At 39.8% G+C, this 18,581-nt stretch overlaps 2 protein-coding genes across 9 annotated transcripts in view; one reads left to right on the forward strand and one right to left on the reverse strand.

Moving 5' to 3' along the window:
- LARP1B (La ribonucleoprotein 1B) overlaps positions 1 to 16,165 on the forward strand; it is a 113,956-nt gene extending 97,791 nt beyond the window's left edge. For all 8 annotated transcript variants that reach the window (XM_043545547.1, XM_043545548.1, XM_043545550.1 and 5 more), the window contains one exon: positions 1 to 16,165. In XM_043545547.1, coding sequence (XP_043401482.1) covers positions 1 to 246 — 246 coding nt within the window. In that variant the 3' untranslated portion in view covers positions 247 to 16,165.
- Positions 12,994 to 18,581, reverse strand: part of PGRMC2 (progesterone receptor membrane component 2) — a 27,089-nt gene continuing 21,501 nt past the window's right edge. The window contains exons 2-3 of the mRNA XM_007059153.4: positions 14,899 to 15,054; positions 12,994 to 14,160 (exon numbers count right to left, since the gene is read on the reverse strand). Of these exons, the coding sequence (XP_007059215.2) occupies positions 14,063 to 14,160; positions 14,899 to 15,054 (254 nt within the window). The 3' untranslated portion in view covers positions 12,994 to 14,062. The remainder of the gene's footprint in view (positions 14,161 to 14,898; positions 15,055 to 18,581) is intronic.

Raw genomic sequence — 18,581 nt, forward strand, 5'->3', positions numbered from 1 at the left:
CCTCCTCTTAGTGAAATATCTGGGAGAAAAAGACCTTCAGCTTCAGTAGGTGAGGAGAGTGGTTGGCATAGACATCAGCCTACATCCTCTTCTAAGACTCTAATTGCTTCTGAAACCACAGCTGACAATCAGTTTCAGATCCCAGTAAACTTTCATGATGGGAATACTGCGCAGGAATCAATTGACAAGTTAAGCAAGAACAGTGCTGCCACAAAATCAACAGAAGGTGACATATCTGAAAAATAGACTTAAGACAAGTTAGTGCTCTTGAGGTCAACTTTTACATCAATATTTTAGTTCAGAAATTTTCAGGGGGAACTGTTCTAATGCTTGATTAAAAAACAAATGTATGGGAAGACAAAGGATTGCATTTTCTCTTTCACAAGTAAGTTCAAAAACATTTCCAATGGTTGAGGGTGGCTGGTTCTGAGATTATCAAAGGGTTTCTAGGAAAATGTCTATGGTTTCAGTATTGCTTTCCTTGAGCTATTGTTTACAAAAACGGCATTCTTATACTATATGCAAAAAATATTTTGGGGATGCCTTACATTTTAGCTCATACTTCTTAAAGAAGATACTACATATCCATGTTACTTACTGAGCTTTCTTCACCTAATTTCCCCATTATGAATTATTAATTGTACGTATCAAAGCCAAAAGAGTGTATATTTTTTTAAATTACAGAAAGGATCTAAGTTTGTAGGCTCCTTCTTACATATATAACGATAAAAAAAAATTTGCTTTTTTGTAAAAAGTAAAAGCACCTTTACGGATGTGAAGCTGTACGGAACTGTGTGCGCTTCTGGATTCTATTTAATTATTTTGCTTTCTATTTTTTATTTCAGGATCTCCATAGTTAGTGTTTTGTTAGGTGTGGAGTTTTCTGAGTGGACATCAGCTGGTTTAGTTTTAAGGAAGTGTTCAACATTTGTTTTTATATGATTGTGAGCAGAAGGGGAAAGTGGGTATGTTGATTTATGTACTGTCCTAAATTCACTAAATATCTGCAGTTTTTGCAGGTTGCTAAAATAGCAAATAACATTCAAATCATCCTCCGTTTCATAGAGGTTCTTGTTTTTTCATTTCTCTCTATTTCATGGTTATAAAGTGTGCTACGAGAGGTATAGCAGATCAATTTTTTTAAAGATTTTAATTTCAACTCAAATATTTAGTTTTACTTTTGAGACAAATTTAAAAATTAAAGTATGCATTCTAAATTTGTTTTTCTATTTTAGAATGTATGTAAATGAAGTTATAATTTAAAATTCTGCTAGCTATAAGACTAAATGAGATTTCAACAAACTGGTCAAGACATTAGTTTCATTAAATGTAAACCAATTCAAATAAACATTCATTTCTAGTGTTGGGATACGAGTAAAATCACGAGTTTTATCACCTGTAATTACTTACTAACTTCATTTATTTTGATTTAAAGATTTAGTATAACTGAGGAAATGACTTCTTTCTAAGGTAGGTGGGAAGATAGGAATGAGTTATTTTTTGCTATACTTGTTAACTGCCAAACAGCCTTCAGTTAACTTTATAACTAGAAGTAATGTCTAACACTGATGCCTTAATACTGGGAGGGAGGTGTCCTAAATGACTCAACATCCAAAGAATGAGTTTTAAATTTGTAGTGGATTTTAGAAGTTGATGCAACTTCAAGTCCATTAAAATTTCAGTCAAGTTAGCTTGTGAATCTGAATAGAACAATTATGAACACACACGCACTTGTAAATGAGTATATAGCAGTGGCCTTCCTAATAGTTAGAGTAATTTCAATACAAAATTGAGCCTTTTAGAAGTAACTTATTTTAAAAGGAAAATAGGAACTAACATAATAGGAATTGATACAAATGAACATTTTAAATAGCATCTTTTCAACATACTAGTCATATATCTCATATCTATGTTTGATCCATGCCTCTTTCTATTCATGAAAATGATGCAAATGTAAATTTGGATTGAAACTGTATATACAAGTAATAGACTTTGAATATTTAGCGTTCAGTGTGTGTAATTTGTGGTATATCTTTGCAAATTTTATAAAAATATCAAAAACCCCAATTGTGTTGTTCGTGATCTGTAAAATTATACATGAAAACCTTGTTTAAAGCTAAGATTGTAGACTTGTATCAACTTTACTTTTATAGGTGAGTGAAGGTATTTGTTATGAAATTTAATCTTGTTAAAATTAGGAATGGCTTGATTCTCCAATTCATAACCAGTTTTCTGCAGTTTTGATAGAATCATTTTCATATCATCCTGTTTTTGGTTTAAAACAGAGGCAGGTAACATGCTAAACATGGCCCTAAGCAGAAGACTTTGATATGAATTAGCTTCTTCTTTTTCCCTCAAAAACAAATACAACTCCCTCCTGCAACCATCTATAATTGCAGCACCATATCTCTCCCCATAACTCCTTCTGAGTATCCAGTATATACACCATCACCAGTATTAGATAATACCCAACACTGGAAATAATTCTTAGTTGAAATGTATTGCATATATTTTAGTGGAATTCCATGATTTAAAGTTACTTTTTCCTGGAGAAAATGTGTGAATGGTAAGAAAGCACTGTTGCAGAAGTGGATATGACTTTTTGTAAGCAGCAAGCAGTACACCTACTTTTCTTGAGGTGGAAGATGTAGCTTACTGTCTTCAACGCGAGATTGACTGACTGTGTAACTTGGAGTATGGTATATTTATAAAATTCCTAAAAATGTAGGAATCCAAGTAGTTAAATTGTTTGGACAAATGTGCTATTTTTTTTTTTTTTTTACAAATCCCCGTTGTAAATAATCTTGCAATTTAGTATACATACCTGGGATCTGCCATCTCTTGAATTTCTGATCTTTCCAGCTCTTAGAATATTGTGAGTTGACTGAATCATATATAGTTGATGAAAAGCTTCAAACTCTGCCTCTTCATTTGAAAGAAAAGTTTCTCAAACTAATTCAACAGCAATCTGCCTTTCAGTCTAGATGTTAGCTTTTGGCTCATGCCGCTGCTTGGGGCTTAATGCTGTAATTAAGCTAGCCCAAAATGCCTACTTAGCTCAATTTGCAGCACTTCTTTTCAAAGAACTATTCCTGCTTGATTCTGTGCACTGAGTGGAAGCCTTTGAAGTTGTTGCAGCTCTGATGTACAAAATCAATAACTTTTAAAAATCCAGTTTACTATTTAATATTTAGGTAGTGACATAAGTTTCTCTAGTGCTGTACAGAACTAATTCACAGTCACTGCCCAAAGGCCTTTCATTTATATTAGACAAGTGCAGGAAATGATATTACACAGTAGGGATAAGGAAAAGAACAAATAAGAAAAAAAATGGGGAGAGGGGGGATATTGATATCTAAAATTTCTTTTAAACATTTTTTGTGAATGTGGCAACAGTAAAATAGATGTGCAAAGTCAGGCAAAGGGGAGTAGGTTTTAAAGGGAGGATTTTAAAGTAGAGACAGACACCTTCTGCAAAAGAAGCAGTGACTCAGAAAAAGATTTGGGGGGTCATGGTGAATAATCAGCTGAACATGAGCTCCCAGTGTGATTCTGTGGCTACTGCACAGCCCTCAGATGCATCAACTGTAATCTTGAGTAGGAGAAGTGGCTATTTTACCTCTGTATTTGGCACTGCTGCTACCACTGCTAGAATGCTGTATCCAATTCTGATGTCCACAATTCAAGAAAGATGTTGGTAAATTGGAGCGGATTCAGAGAGAAAAGTCATGAAAATGATTAAAGGATTAAAAAACATACCTTAGGGCTTGTCTACATTACCCACAGGATCGACGGGCAGCGATCGATCCAGCAAGAGTCTCTTTATTGCATCCAATCTTGACGTGATAAATTGACCACTGAGCGCTCTCCCATCGACTCCAGTACTCCCCTGGAGCGAGAGGCACAGGCGGAGTTGATGGGGGAGCGTGAGCTGTCAACTCACTGCAGTGAAGACACCGCGGTGAGTAGATCTAAGTACGTCGACTTCAGCTACGCTATTCACTTAGCTGAAGTTGCGTAACTTAGATCGATTTCCCCCACCTCACCCCTGATTGTAGACCAGGCCTTAGTGATAGACTCAAAGAGCTCAATCTGTTTATCTTAAAGAGAAGGTTAAGAGGTAACTTGATTGCAATCTAAGTACCTACATTGGGGGCAAATATTTAATGGGCTCTTCAGTCTAGCAAAGAAAGGTGTAACATGTTCCAGTGTGGCTGGAAGTTGAAGCAAGGTGTAAATTAATAACGGCAAGAGTAATTAACTACTGAAACAATTTACCAAGGATTGTGATAGATTCTCCATCACTGGCACTTTTAAAATCAAGACTGGATGTTTTTCTAAAAGATGCTCTAGGAATTATATTGGGGAAGTTCTACAGGCTGTGTTCCACAGGTCAGATTAGTTCATCACAATGGTCCCTTCTGTCATAGGGACTCGATGAACAGGAAAAGGTTATTCCAGTCAACAGGCAGTTTGAAAAGAGCACCAGGATCCAAGTGGGAGGGGTTAAAGGAGTATCTAAGCAAGAAGAGGGACTATAGGTCCTGAGATGGGAAGTTAATTAAAGAGGAATGCAAGCGTAGTGTTGGAACAGCACTTTGAAAATGAGGATGAGGAATTTAAACTTTATGCAGAAAAACAATCAAGGGTTTTGAGGAAGCAGGAAACTAGAACTCTTTTAGCATCTTGTAAAATTGTAGATACATTTTGTTTTTCCTGGGGAGTTTTTACTTGGCTTACTTTGAGCAGCATCAGTTTCAAAGATCCCATTCCCTGCATAGAATGGAGCTGTAATGGCATGTTGAATAGAATGAGTTGGATAAGCAGTTAAAATGTGGGCCATCTATAATCAAATGATGGATGCATGGAGGGTACAAGGGCTATTAACTCAATAGCGATTGAATTAATTCAAACGTATACCCTGGGCCCAAATTCACAGCTGGAGAAAAAACTTTAGTCATTTAGTCCAGCAGTGAATTTGGCCCATCATGGAGAAACTCGTTGTGAAATTTGTTAGAAGTATTAAAAAACTCATTTAAAAAATCAGCTCATTCCAGTACCTGCATGAATGTTGTTCAGAAGACATGTAAAACATTTTGGGATGAGAAAGAGACAGTTGGAAAAGCATTACTGTTTGATAAACAAAGGAGGCTAATGTTCTGCACAGAGTGAGAGCAAAGAGTAAATCTGCAAATCAAGCCTCAAGTGTAGTCTTTAAATCTTAATTTTCCCATGTGCCTTGGATCAGAAATTTTCAGCTGCACTGCCTGTGGGATCCACGCACACCCTAGCTATTCTCAGGCCCCATACAAAGGGCATTAAGGGCTATGACAGATGAACCAGACCCAGTTCTTTTTCAACCATCTGTGCCTGAGACAGAGTGTTCAGTAGTGCTCACTTGCTTTGCTAGGTGTTTATTGAATCTTTACTTAGGACTACTAGAGATTAAACAGATTAAGTTTTATTTTTAATAGGTTTAGTTTAGTTAAAGGGGGCAAAAGTTCCGGGACGCTGTACCCTCTCTCCTTTACTGAAGACCTTTTTTCCTAGGGGTATGCCTAAATTCCCAGGATGTAATTATTGCCTCAGATGGTAGGAGTCCATCCCAGTTAGTGATGGCCACTTGCACTGTATCCACTGTTCGGAGGATACTTATGTGCTTTCTAAGTGCAAGATTTGCTTGGGATTCAAGAGTCATTACAGGACAGACAGCGACATATGGAGACATACAGGACAGACAGGGACTCCCTCCAACCTGTATCAGATCCAAGCCCAGATACCCCACTGTATATCAGTTTAAGTGACCTCAACACACTGTCTAGTTCTGCAGCTCGATCACCTTCTTGACTATTGTGCAAAAGAGATTTGTGGTTCCCTGGTACCCATGCGAACTGTCAGATAATCTGCTCCTCCACCTGTGTCTATGCCCGCCCCCTTTTCTGGATTGTCCAGAAGACAACAGCTCTTCTGATTCAAAATATTCTATCCAAGGTTGTTCACCTACTTCAGCCTGATTTTCCTGGAGCTTTTTCCTCAAGGGACACTTCAAGACTCAAGGATAGTAACACTCACAGCTATCATACCATCTCTAGATCCTAGGGATTGGTTCACAACCCTCAAACTACAAGATACATATTTTCATATTGTGATCCATCCTTCTCACAAGAGGTTTCTGTGATCTGTCATCAGTCAAAAGCACTTTCAGTATTGAGTGCTTTCCTTCAGGCTCTCTACTGCCCCCAGGACATTTGCAAAGGTTATGGCAATTGTCGCCACTCTGCTTCATTGCTGGGGAGTCATAGTCTTCCCTTACCTCAATGACTGACTGCTTAAAGGATGCTCTTGCATTGAGGTCCAGGTTGCCATCAAGAGAGCTTCAGCCATGTTCACCATGCTAGGACTTCAATTCGACATTGAGAAGTCTTCTCTTATGTGCTCAGCAAATACAACATCCAGAGCTTACCTATTGGAAGACAGATTTCTTATTCTGACACATTTGATTACACGTGTCCCATTGAGCCTTTGCAGCTCCTCAGTCACATGGTGGCATCTGTCTTCATCGTGCTACATTCCCACTTGCACTTCTGCTGTTTCCAGGTTTGGCTCAAGACATTTATACCCCAACAGAGACAGTTTGAAAGGTGCTCTCCATTCCTCAGCATGTGCTAAAATCCACAGAAGGTCTGCTGAGGAGTCCCTTTCAACTATCCATTTCCTGTCATCCCATAGCTTCAGATGCCTCCCTTCTAGGATGGTGAACTCCCTTTTAGGACCATACTGTTGAGGGCAGATGGTCTGACCACAATCTACTCTCCATATCAACTTGCTGATGCTCATGGCAATCAAATACGCTTGCTTCTAGATTCATTAAAGGGCTATCTAACCTGTTTCCAAATATCAAGGAACTCATCCCAACCTGGGATTTGAACTTAATTGTCACCTCTCTGATGAAGCTTCCCTTTGAAACTCTGGCTGTGTCTTCACTTTTACACCTATCCCTGAAAACCACTTTTTTTGTGGCTATATCATTTCTGGTTGGAGAGTTGGTAAGTTAAGTACTTTGATGGCTAACCATCACCCTCCATGCTCTTTTCTTTAAAGACAAGGTATCCCTCTGCCCACATCCTGGGTTCTTACCTAACATCACATCAGACTATTCATCTTCTGGTTTTTCACCCTAAACCTCATCCAGAACCTTCACACCTTGAATATTTGGAGGACTTTAGCCTTCTGTTTGGACAGGACTAGAGCTATTTAATTTTTTTTCCCCTCATTTTGGACATGGTTAAAGGTACACCTGTGTCCACAGAGTCTAAATGGGTTTCCAGTTGTATTCTGTCCCGCTACAAATTGCTGGTGTCCAACAGCCTGCGAGCAAAAACTTTTACTAACCTTTCTGTAGCTGTTGTTCTTCGAGATGTATTGCACGTGTCCATTCCAATGCAGGTGTGTGCGTGTCCTGAGCACAGTTGGTCGACTTTTTCCCTGAGTGGCATCTGTCAGGTCAGCTCCAGCACCCTCTGGTGCCACATGCTCAGAGCTGGTATAAACAGCTTTGCCAATCCTGCACCCCCTCAGTTTCCTCTGACCCTCTGACTCCGATAAGAGGGGAAGGTAGGTGGGTTTTGGAATGGACATGTGCAACACGTCTCAAAAAATAGTTACAGAAAGGTTAGTAACTGGTTCTTCTTCGAATGCTTGCACATGTCTATTCCAGTGTAGGTGACTCTCAAGTAGTTGCACAGGAAGTGGGCACAGAGTTCAGGAACAAGCTGACTGCAAGACTGTGGGGCCGAAGTTGGCATTCTCTCTGGCTTGCTGGGTGATGGCATAGTACATTGAGAACATGTGCACTGAAGACCAGGTTGCTGCCCTGAAGATGTCCTGAATGGGACTTGTGCTAAGAAAGCAGACTAGTAGGCCTGTGATCTTGTAGAATGAGCTGTCAGGTTTGCCTGCCAGTTTGTAGCATGCATGAATTCATGATGTAATCCAGGATGAGATTCTCTGGGCGGAGATGGGAAGGCCTTTCATCCTCTCTGCTATTGCTGTGAACAACGGGGTTGATCTGCAAAATGGCTTGGTTCTTTGTATATAAACACGAGGGCACATCTAACATCAAGGAGTGTAGAGGTTGCCCCTCCCTATTTGTACGTGGCTTTGGGAAGACAACTGGTGACTGCTTAACTGCAATGGAATTGCGAAACTACTTTTGGGAGGAATTCCGGATGAAGGCACAGCTGCACCTTATCCTTAAAGAAGATTGTATATGGGGACTCCAATGCGAGGGCACAGATCTCCGAAACCCTTCTGCCCGAGGTGGTGACCATCAAGAAAGCTGCTTTCCAGGAGAGGTGCATCAACGAGAACATTGCCAGCAGCTCGAACGGGGAACCCATAAGTTTTGACAAGATGAGGTTTAGATCCCAGGGAGGAACAGGCTCTCTTAAGTGGGGGAATAACCTCTCCAGGCCTTTAAGAAAACAGATTACCATCTTCTGTGAAAAGACAGACTGGTTGTCAAGCCAGGGATGGAAGGCCGATACCATTGCTAGGTGGACTTTGGCTGAAGAAATAGCCAGTTCCTGTTTCAGATGCAAAAGATACTCCAATATAAATTGCAGTGGGGATTGGGCAGAACTCCACCTTGGCAGGACTAGAGGGAGAATCACTTCCATTTTGCAAGGTAAGTGGTCCTGGTGGAGGGTTTTCTACTGTCTAGAAGAACTCTACAGACTTGCTCTGAGCAAGCTTGCTCCTCGGGATTCAGCCATGGAGTTTCCAGGCCATCAGATTAAGAGGGTGGAGCAGCTGCCTGTGGTCTCAGGAGATCAGATCTGGGTGTAGCGGAAGCAGGAGCAGTGTTTCCATCGAGAGGCCTAACAGGGTTGTGAACCAATGCTGCCTGTGCCATGCTAGGGCTATGAGACTGACCCGTGCCCAATCCTGGTTGATCTTCATTAGAACCTTGTGTATCATTGGGATAGGACGAAAAGCGTAATACAGGTGATCTGCCCATGATAGCAGGAAGGCGTCTGTAAGAGACCCTGGGCTGTTGCCTCGCAGGGAAGAGAACTGGTGGAAAATTGATATGTGGAACTTTGCATCCTTTAAATTGAGGGCGGCATACCAAGCGCCCGGATCCAGAGAGGGAATGATGGAAGCCAGGGAGACCATCCAGAACTTAAAGTTTGAGATAGTGGTTGAGATGACACAGTTTTAGGATAGGTCTGAGACCATCCTTGACTTTCAGTATTAGGAAATAATGGGAATAAAATTTCTTTCCTCTTAAGTGACACGGAACCTCTATTATGGCTCCCACCCAAAGGAGGGATTGGATGACTTCTTCCAACAGTTGCTTGTGAGAAGGGTCCCTGAAAAGGAATGGGGTGGAGGGGGGAAGGTGGGGTAGACAGAAACTGGAGGGTGCATCCCACTGCTATTATGCTGAGGTACCCAACAGTCTGAAGTAATGCAAGTCCAGGCATCAAAGAAGTGGGACAGGCAGCTTGAAAACACAGAATCCAATATTGCGGGGATTGAAATGCGATGTGCTGCAGGCAGTGCAGGACTTGAAGCCCGGTGACTGAGGCATGCCCCACCATCAGAAGTGGACGAACCTTGCTAACTAAGCACAAAGGAGTCCAGCAACTATCACTACTATAACTATATACACTGGAAAAGAAAAGAAATAACGGAAAAACCACTTGGAAATTTGCCTGAAGCAACAAGAATTGTTCCAGCAATCATCAGGCAGTAAGAAGGAACTGAGGGGATGCAGGGTCAGGGAGGCCCTTTATAACGATGCTATGAGTGCGTGACACCAGAGGGCACTGGAGCAGACTCTATGGATACCATTAGGGGAAAAAATTCTGGCAACTATGCGTGGGGTGCACATGCATGCGTGCACACACTTCCATTGGAATGGACATGTGCAAGCACTTGAAGAATTATAGCTCTTTCCACAAGATGTCTGTTTCTTTTGCCCCATTGAATGGCATCCCTATTGCAGAAATCTGCCACGAATCTCCCCATGTTCAAGGTACTATGCTTTGGAGTGGATGCTACATTTGGGTCTGCTATTCTTCAGTCAGTTTTAATCATATTCCACATGCTCTTCTCCCTGGATGACATAATATGGTGCACCATGGATACCATTGTCACAAGAGGTAGGAAACTCACTTCACAAAATGGCAGTCTGCAGGTTCTTTAATTACAGTAGGCTAAACAGCGATCTGAGTTAAGTTTCCAAGATGTTAATGTTTCCTTTTACACTTCCCAATTATTGTATGCCTGCAGTGGTTTGTTAGAGTTGTTCAATGAAAAACATACTAAACACTTTTTAAGAGCTATGAATTTGATACCTTTTAAGAAGTTTCCAATGTTAATCACTTTGAACAGAATGGATCTAATTGTTCTTACACCTATTATATCTACTGAAGTACATGAAGTTGCACTAATGCAACAGAGCACTGTCTACTGATGGTAGTATAGGATGTATAATCCCCTATTGACAAATATAAAGTCAAAATATAAGTATATAAAATATAAAGTCAAAATACAAGTTTTGCTTTTAGGAATTGGGTATCTTTCTGCCCTAGTGGGACCATTATGTAGTTTTTAGGTTACCACTTTTAGCTTGTAAGTTTTTGCATGTTTCCCCTGTTTCACCATGTATTGCAGTGTGAACTCTTGCAGCTTTAAAAACTGAATTGAATCTAGTTCACTATATATAAATTTTAAAAAAGGCAAAAGTTTTAGTATCTGTACACATGTAGTATTCTGCAACAGGAAAAAAACTAAACCGCATCAATCTGCTTGTGTATAGGCAACATGTTAAATAGCAAGAGTGGTAGCTGTACTGTATACAAGACAGACTAGCTGAACTGTTTTTACCACTGTGCAGGGTTAGACAATGCTGACAAACATCCTACAGCATCCACTCTTGGAGCCAAATCTACTGAAGCACTGGTGCAAGAAATCACAGGGTTTTCCACATGATGGGGTAATGGACTCTACTGGGGTGTGATTTCTAAAATCTAACAGACTGCATTAATTGGTCTGTTAACATTAAATGTTAGTTATATAGGGTCTATATGGACCAATTTATGTGCAGCCTGTAGGTGCTCTTTAGAAACAGGAGAGACAACTTGCAGTTGTTACACAGGAGGTCTGCCTGTGCCAGGGTGGCTACAGTCAAGGCTTCTCTAAATGGTGGGGGTAATGTGGCTTGATTCATTAGTATTTGCAAAATGAAATGCTGTACGTGAAAAGTACAAACCATTCTATTGTATCCTCTTGTACACTACTAACAGTTTTATTCAGATGACTTTTTTGGCATGACAAACTGTACAAGCATTGCCAAAGTGGTTTTAAAAAAAACAAAAAAACAACTTGAGGTACCTGTCAGAGATCTGATCTACCTACCATTGGGTTACACAATTTAAGCCTACCCCGTTCTAGATACAAGTTAATTGAAACTCTCATTCATGTAAGGTAACAGAGAGGAACAGCTGTAAGGTCTGAATTATAGGCCAGTAATTTTGGTGCCTAAAGAAATGATTAGGGGACTTCCCTATAATGTAAACATGGATTTACTGACTAAAGTCAGGGATGCAGTTTTTTTAAGTAAGATGAATAGTGCTAATGTACCTTACGACAAGTTTAGAGCTCTAGTCAAGTGAAAAAGGGGAAAAATCCAAGAGCCATGAAAGTTACTGTAATACAACTGGTGTTTAACAGCCACTAACTAAAAAAAAAAACCTGCAGTTGTCTTCAGTGTGATAAATTACTAACTTTTGATGTTTGTTTACGTTAAGGCCTCTGATCAAGTGAGTTTAAGGGAGAGTTTTTAGGAGCAGAATTCAATTTAAGGGTTTATGTATTCTCAATTGTATAGTAATAAAGTATGATGGAATTTGCTACACTACTTGCATTTTAAACAAATTGACTGCACTACCTCAACAGGCTTCTGCAAATGATTTGTAGAGTAGTTAGTATCTGCACTCAAGGTGTGGGTTTGGACCATGCTAGTGCTGGCAATGAACTCCCTTTAACACTTCTGTATTAGACATAGAAGCTTTAATAGCATCTTGTTTTGTAACTTCTTGTCTTGAAGAGTGCTATAGCAAGTTGTCTGGATTAGTGTGAACTCTACTCCCTCTGAGTACCCTACTGAATGCTATTTGTGATTGTGTAAAATACACTAGTAGTTAGAACAACAGACTTACCTATAGAACACAAATTGGCTCATTTCTTTCAAACAGACTGCATAATTTTAATTACTGGAGTGGGAAAAAGTTGTAACTGAGGCTTACAACTGTGGAATGGAAGGTTAAGTGATTTCTAATTTCTACAAGGAACAAGTATCACAAAAATGGGAAGCGAGACTTAAACATACTCACATCCACCCTTAGCATGGTTTAGAGTTGTCCTGCAATGTTGGACAAAAGGACCCTGCTCGTGTGTAACGTTCTGGTAGACACAGTAAAGTAACAACTGATTAGGGTTTACTTATTCCCTTAATAGGGTTTACTAGTGCCACATAAATCAGTAAAGCAAGACAAGCTTTCATAAAATTCAGTCCAATTAAATGTTTAGTTTTAGTGCAACTTGCCCCTGACTGGATAACAACAAAACCATGCACTGCATATGCTGAAAGAAGGAATTAAGAACAATGAAATTTCTTAAACTGATAGTTCAGTTATTTCAGCTAATAGTGGACATATCTTGTTAACTTAGTGGGTATTATACCAATTCCCTGGAATGCTTCAGTGTTATGTGTCAGTTTATATTCTTGAACCATAATGCATTATAGTTCACACATTTATTTAAACCAAAGTTTACCTGAATAAATCTTATTTAAGATTCCTCATAAATGAGGGTAATAGTTTTATTCAATGGCAGTGCAAAAATATTTAATGCCCTAGGTTTTTCCCCCCCTATATTCTAAATGTAGTGACTAATAGCTTACACATAAAATCTGACAGCACATTTGGTATTGTACATGCTTTATTAAAATGGTACTTGTATTTACAGTATCTGCAGAAACAATCCCTCCCAAGTCTTGCAGTCAGACACCCACCCAGAGATGCACACACCCTCACTACAGCATTGTGAAGGCTAGGCTCCCAAAAATTAGGCAGCTCCTGGGGGTGGGGGAGCATGGTGGGGTGGTTTAATTATTTAAAAAGAAGCATGAGGGAATGCATTTGGCCATCACAATGCTAATTAAGTTTATGTATATTAACATATGGCAGTAACACTGAGTAGTCCTTTTCCATTCTATATACAGAATGATATCAAGGTTTGCAAGTCAACAGAACATTCTAACTTCAGTCTCAATGGTGCTTATTGTGACTTTGAAACCACATAGTGGGGGCTTTCCCTTAAAACAATTCAAGTCTATTTAAGTGAAATAAGGCACAATTAATATTGATTTGATTTAGGGGAAGGGTAAAAGGCAGGCTTCAGCTGATAGTTGTTGTAAAGAAATTAGTTTTGCCAGATCCTTTTGAGACAGAGGTCACTGGTACATCCTTCAAATCTGCAAAGATGTCTCTCAAGAAAACTGAAGTTTTTCTGCCAGGGCTACTTCTGCCCACATGCAAAACAAATTTGGAAATTCACATTTTAACACCAGTTTCAGTGGCCCAGACTTTAGTATTGATGTACGTGAGTAAATATTTTTAATGCAGGAGAAAACATGTGAAACAAAACTGAACGCTTTCATTTTCTTAAACTTAGAGCCTGTAAGTATGGACTATGTGAAGGCTTCATCTTACTGATAAAAAGGAGTAGGGTTTTTTTTTTTAAACCTTTTACATCCCTAGCCCCTCTTCATAAATGAAGCCTTACCACACATTACAAATAAACTGCAACAAAAAATTTGGCAGCACAAATGATGCCTAGTATTCAAATCTTCATTGTGTGTTATTTTCTTTGTACAAAACCTGTTGAATGTTTTTTGCAGCAGATGAACTGTACCCAAAGATGCAAGACATTGTGATGGGGGAATAAGAGGTTTCAGTTCTGAAGGCCCCGACTTTGGTTTTTGCAAAGTTCAATCCTGTTTAGTGTGTTCCTTGATATCCTCCTCATCTGTATATTCTGATGGTTCTTCTCCTGGTTTTAGGAGTCTACCTACGTAGTCATATTTTTCTGGAAAAGATGTGTGTCAATTACAATCAAATTCAGCTATTTCCACTAAATCTCTTTCCTGTAACTAATGCACATTACAAATCAGGGTTTTTTTTCCCCCTTTCATGCTAAGGTTCTGATTCTACATAACTGCAGTCAAAGGAATTTTAAAAACTGACTGACAGCAAGACCCTGAAATATCTTTAGAGGGATTTTCCACTTGTCCGTTCTTTGACCACTCTTTCCCACAACTGAACAATAGGTGAAAATTCTATCCTTGTACCCTTTGCAACCCTGTTGATTTTAGTGTGGTTTGAAAATTGACTTAAAAGTTGCATTATTTTCATCAGGAGCTTAAAGACAAAACTGATCAGTACTACACCCAAACAAGAAAGATTAAATAGAATCTACCCTAAACATCTTATGACTAAGGTGCCATATTCTATTAGTCAGTCACTCCAAGAGCTGTTATGTCAGTGGAGTGAAATTCTTTAACACATCAAGTCTGAAACATGACATTTTCTATTTAGCTATTTATAAAAACAAAACTAATTAAAAATACATACATGGGCACTATTAAAACGCCTTCTAGAGCTGAAACTCAGTAAGTCAGAATTCCTTTTCCAAGAAGATAAAAATATTGCCACAACTTCTGTACAGTGAGCAAGAAACATCTTTTAAAAAGCCCCCAACCATTTGTCATTTTGACAGATTAGTAGTATAAGTAAACAATTATGTTTTGCTAGTTTAAAAAGTTACCTTTAAATTGCATTTCCCATTCTCTAACACTTTCCATTTGTACAGCATTTAAGTCCGATAGGTCATCATATTCATCTCTGAGTGCATCTTTATCTAGACAGAAAGTTGCTAGTCCCCTGGAGGCATCTCTGCCAGCAAATATTCCATATGGACCCTCTGAAAATAGAAAACAAAATTGATATTTTCAAACACTTGAGTAAGATGCATGTGGCAGAAACAGCAGGGAAAACAAGACTTTACGTCATCCCATATTTCTGGAGGAGTTGTTGGGAACAGCAGTATTGTAATGTTGAGAAGCGTTTAGTGGCACTGCAGCTCCACACTGGGCATCACTATGAGATGGACAGGGAAGGCTGACAAGAAAAGCAAAGGCAGGAAAAAATAAATATTTTACACAGGTATCTGACAAGACCAAACCACAAGTCAAACTGTCATCTTATGTGAGAAAGTCATTTCAAGTGCTTCTGCAGTCTGAGGGTGAAGGCACAGGAGAACAGAATGAGAAAGGAAAAACTTTTCTACTAGTACTACATACATACAAAAGAGACCATTTAAGTTTGACTCAGCCCTATTACTTCAAGTCCTGGCAACATCTTAAAATGGAAATCCATTATAGACTTGCAACTTAAGTTCCCTGATGTTAGGTCATTGAACTCAACTGTGATACCAAGGGTGGAAGAACAGCTTTTTATTGTAAAATCAGGGTATTGGTCCAACCATGTCACACAATTCTTTTAAAGATATGCGTTATGAACCATCAAACTCAGTATTCTTATAAAGTTGACCCTAACACAATGAAATGAAGCAATTACACTGGTCTGATTCCAAGTTATTCTGTAATGAAGATCTGTACTGCAAGATGTCTAATGTTGATGGTGTAAATCAGTTAACCATTTAGTCCTAAAAGGCTAATAACCAGCTTACTGCAAAGTGGAGTCAAAGTCAAAGCGTATCAGTGTTTAAAGGGGCATACAACTGTTTATTTTAAACAAGTTTACTAGTTTTCTAATAGAGTTTACTTTATCATTTGTATTGTTTACTTTTTATTTCTCAGGCAGAGTAATGAAACTTGATGGAAGTCCATTTTATTTTCAGATTCTCCATTCTGCCACACTTGGGTTTCAAACACTGCAATAGTGTCTTAAACTTTTTTTTCCATTCACAGCTATTTATTCCCAGTCATGGACGCTTATCTACTGACCTTATTTCTAAAAGCAAATCTAAGTTTGTGATTAAAACTGAGTTGAGAACAATGCCAGTTATTTCCCAAAAAAAAAAAAAAAAAAGAGTAACAAGTTTAACTGCCAATTTAATCTTAGCTTTTGTAAGTACGCTTGAAGACTGTAGTTGCCTGCCCCTGACCCTTTTATTACCAGGCAAGTTGGTCTGTTATTCTGAAATAGGTGGGGAGACTAACAGTCATAAACATCTTGCCTCTACTTTTAATAGTTTATCCAACTGAACATAAGAGGAATTTTAGACAGGCAAACAGTTACCCAATCTGGAGTTTGACCAGAACAAACATGGACATAACCTTTTCCCTCCAGAAAGCTAGTTGACACACTTACATGAATGCAGTTGAATCAGTCTCCAGCAAGCAGTGCAGGTAATTACTGCTTAGTCCATTAGATGATCCAAGGAAACACACAACTGTGCTAATGAAACTTCAAACTTATCAAATAGAGGGTTACTATATGGAAAGCAAGTGTGACTCTCTGCTGGATATGATTTCCTGTTAAGGTTGGTAAATAGCTTTCCAGAATTTCTTAATTCATTACACTTTAAAATTCTGTTTATGCCTCATGTCAAAAAAAGTTCCATACGTTTCCATTACATACATAGAGAAGTAACCCAAATGTTGCATGATTACATATTAAAATAGAATTATACAAAAACTTTGATGGCAATTTGTTTAAAGTTAGGTTGCCAAGTTCCTCAAGCACACCACCACACTTAACGTAACCTTTGGGAATTATTAGATGTAGAAACTAAAAAACAGTTACATACTACAGTTTGAAGCACCAACTCTCTAATGTGAAGAAAGCAAAAAACTACAAACCAAAATGTAAAAAGTTATTCAATATATTTATTTTTCATGGATGCTAACTGTGACATTATTTTGTATAGTATAGCTGTGTGGTATACTAAAGATCTGATCTAATAGTGTACTGTCATATGTAAAATACAAACATTTTTTAAGTTGTATAAACCAGAATGACCAGCTTCTCCCCCCTTCTGAGGTTCCTATATGCACTCATTATGCTCGTTCTGAGCTCCTAACATGCATCTATGATCCTGCTAATACGTTATCAGCAAGTACTGTACAATATACAGTAAAAGCTGTTATCTGGCAATTTATCAACCAGAAAGCTCTGTTAAGCGGCATTTCTGATATCTCCCAATGCAAATATTCAGTCTAGTAACCAAGACTAGTATACTGCCCAGGAGGTTATGCAGTTGCACATTCTGCACTCTACTTTTATGCAAAAGAGACAGAAGACAAGCAAGCAAACTGATATCAGGGATTTATTTAAAAAAAAAAAAAGCAGCTTCCAGGGTGTATCATAGGGTCATTATAGATTCAGCCCCATCTCCTACACCTTCTACATCAGAGGCAGGCAAACTACGGGCCAGATCCAGGGGATTGCCCCCATGGTGCCAGAGGCCCCGCCCCACTCTCAGAAGCAGGCGGCACCACATCCCTGCAGCCCCCCGGGGGGGGGGGGGGGGGGGGGGGGGGGTGTAGTGCAGAGGGCATTGCCTTGCTTCCAGGCACCGCCCCCCGCAGCTCCCATTGGCCGGCAACGGGAGCCGTTGGGAGCCCATGGCCCATGGGAGCTTCAGGGGAGGTAACTGGAGGCACAGTAAGGGCAGCACATGGAGCCCTGTGCCCCCACCCCTTTAGGGGCCATACAGGAACATGGTCCCAGCCACTTCCCGGAGAAGGCAAGCAGGGAGCCTACCCTGGCCCTGGTGCGTGCTGCTGCCATCCTGGTGCTGCTTTAGGTAAGCAGCACTGGGCCGGAGCCCAAACCCCTCCTGCACCCCGCCCTCCCCAACTCCCTACCCTAAACCTCCTGCCTGCACCTCGCACCCCTCCTGCACCTCAACTCCCTGCCCGTACCTCACACCCCAACTCCCTGCCCTGAGCTCCCTCCCGCAGTCCGCACCACTCCTCTGCCCCAATCCCTTGCCCTGAGCCTGTTCCTGCACACCGCACCCACCCCCGGGCCTGCATACAATTTCCTCACCCAGATGTGGCCCTCGGCCCAAAAAGTTTGCCCACCCCTGTTCTACATCTACAATGATAACTGATGTTGATAATGACCCTGAGGCACTGTAAGATCCTGAAGTGCCTTCTGAATCAAAGAGATTAAATTATGTTCAGAAGTTTTAGCGTTAAGTATATTTTTAGTGATATGGGTGTATGCTATCATAACCTACTGTATAGAAAACTTTACCTGTTTACACTTAAGTGCTTCAAGAAACCAACCACTCTGCAGTGCAGTACTACTCCTGGATTAGTGAATACCTGTATGTTGTACTACTGTATTTTATACTTTATTCATTTTATTCTAATACTTTGAAAATTGGTATTCCATTGGTAAAATATAATTTGCAGTTAACCAGAATATTTGATTAACCAGCAAACCCCGCTCCCACCACCACCATGCTGAACAAAG

Source organism: Chelonia mydas, chromosome 4 (genome assembly GCF_015237465.2).
Source record: "Chelonia mydas isolate rCheMyd1 chromosome 4, rCheMyd1.pri.v2, whole genome shotgun sequence".
Taxonomy (NCBI): domain Eukaryota; kingdom Metazoa; phylum Chordata; order Testudines; family Cheloniidae; genus Chelonia; species Chelonia mydas.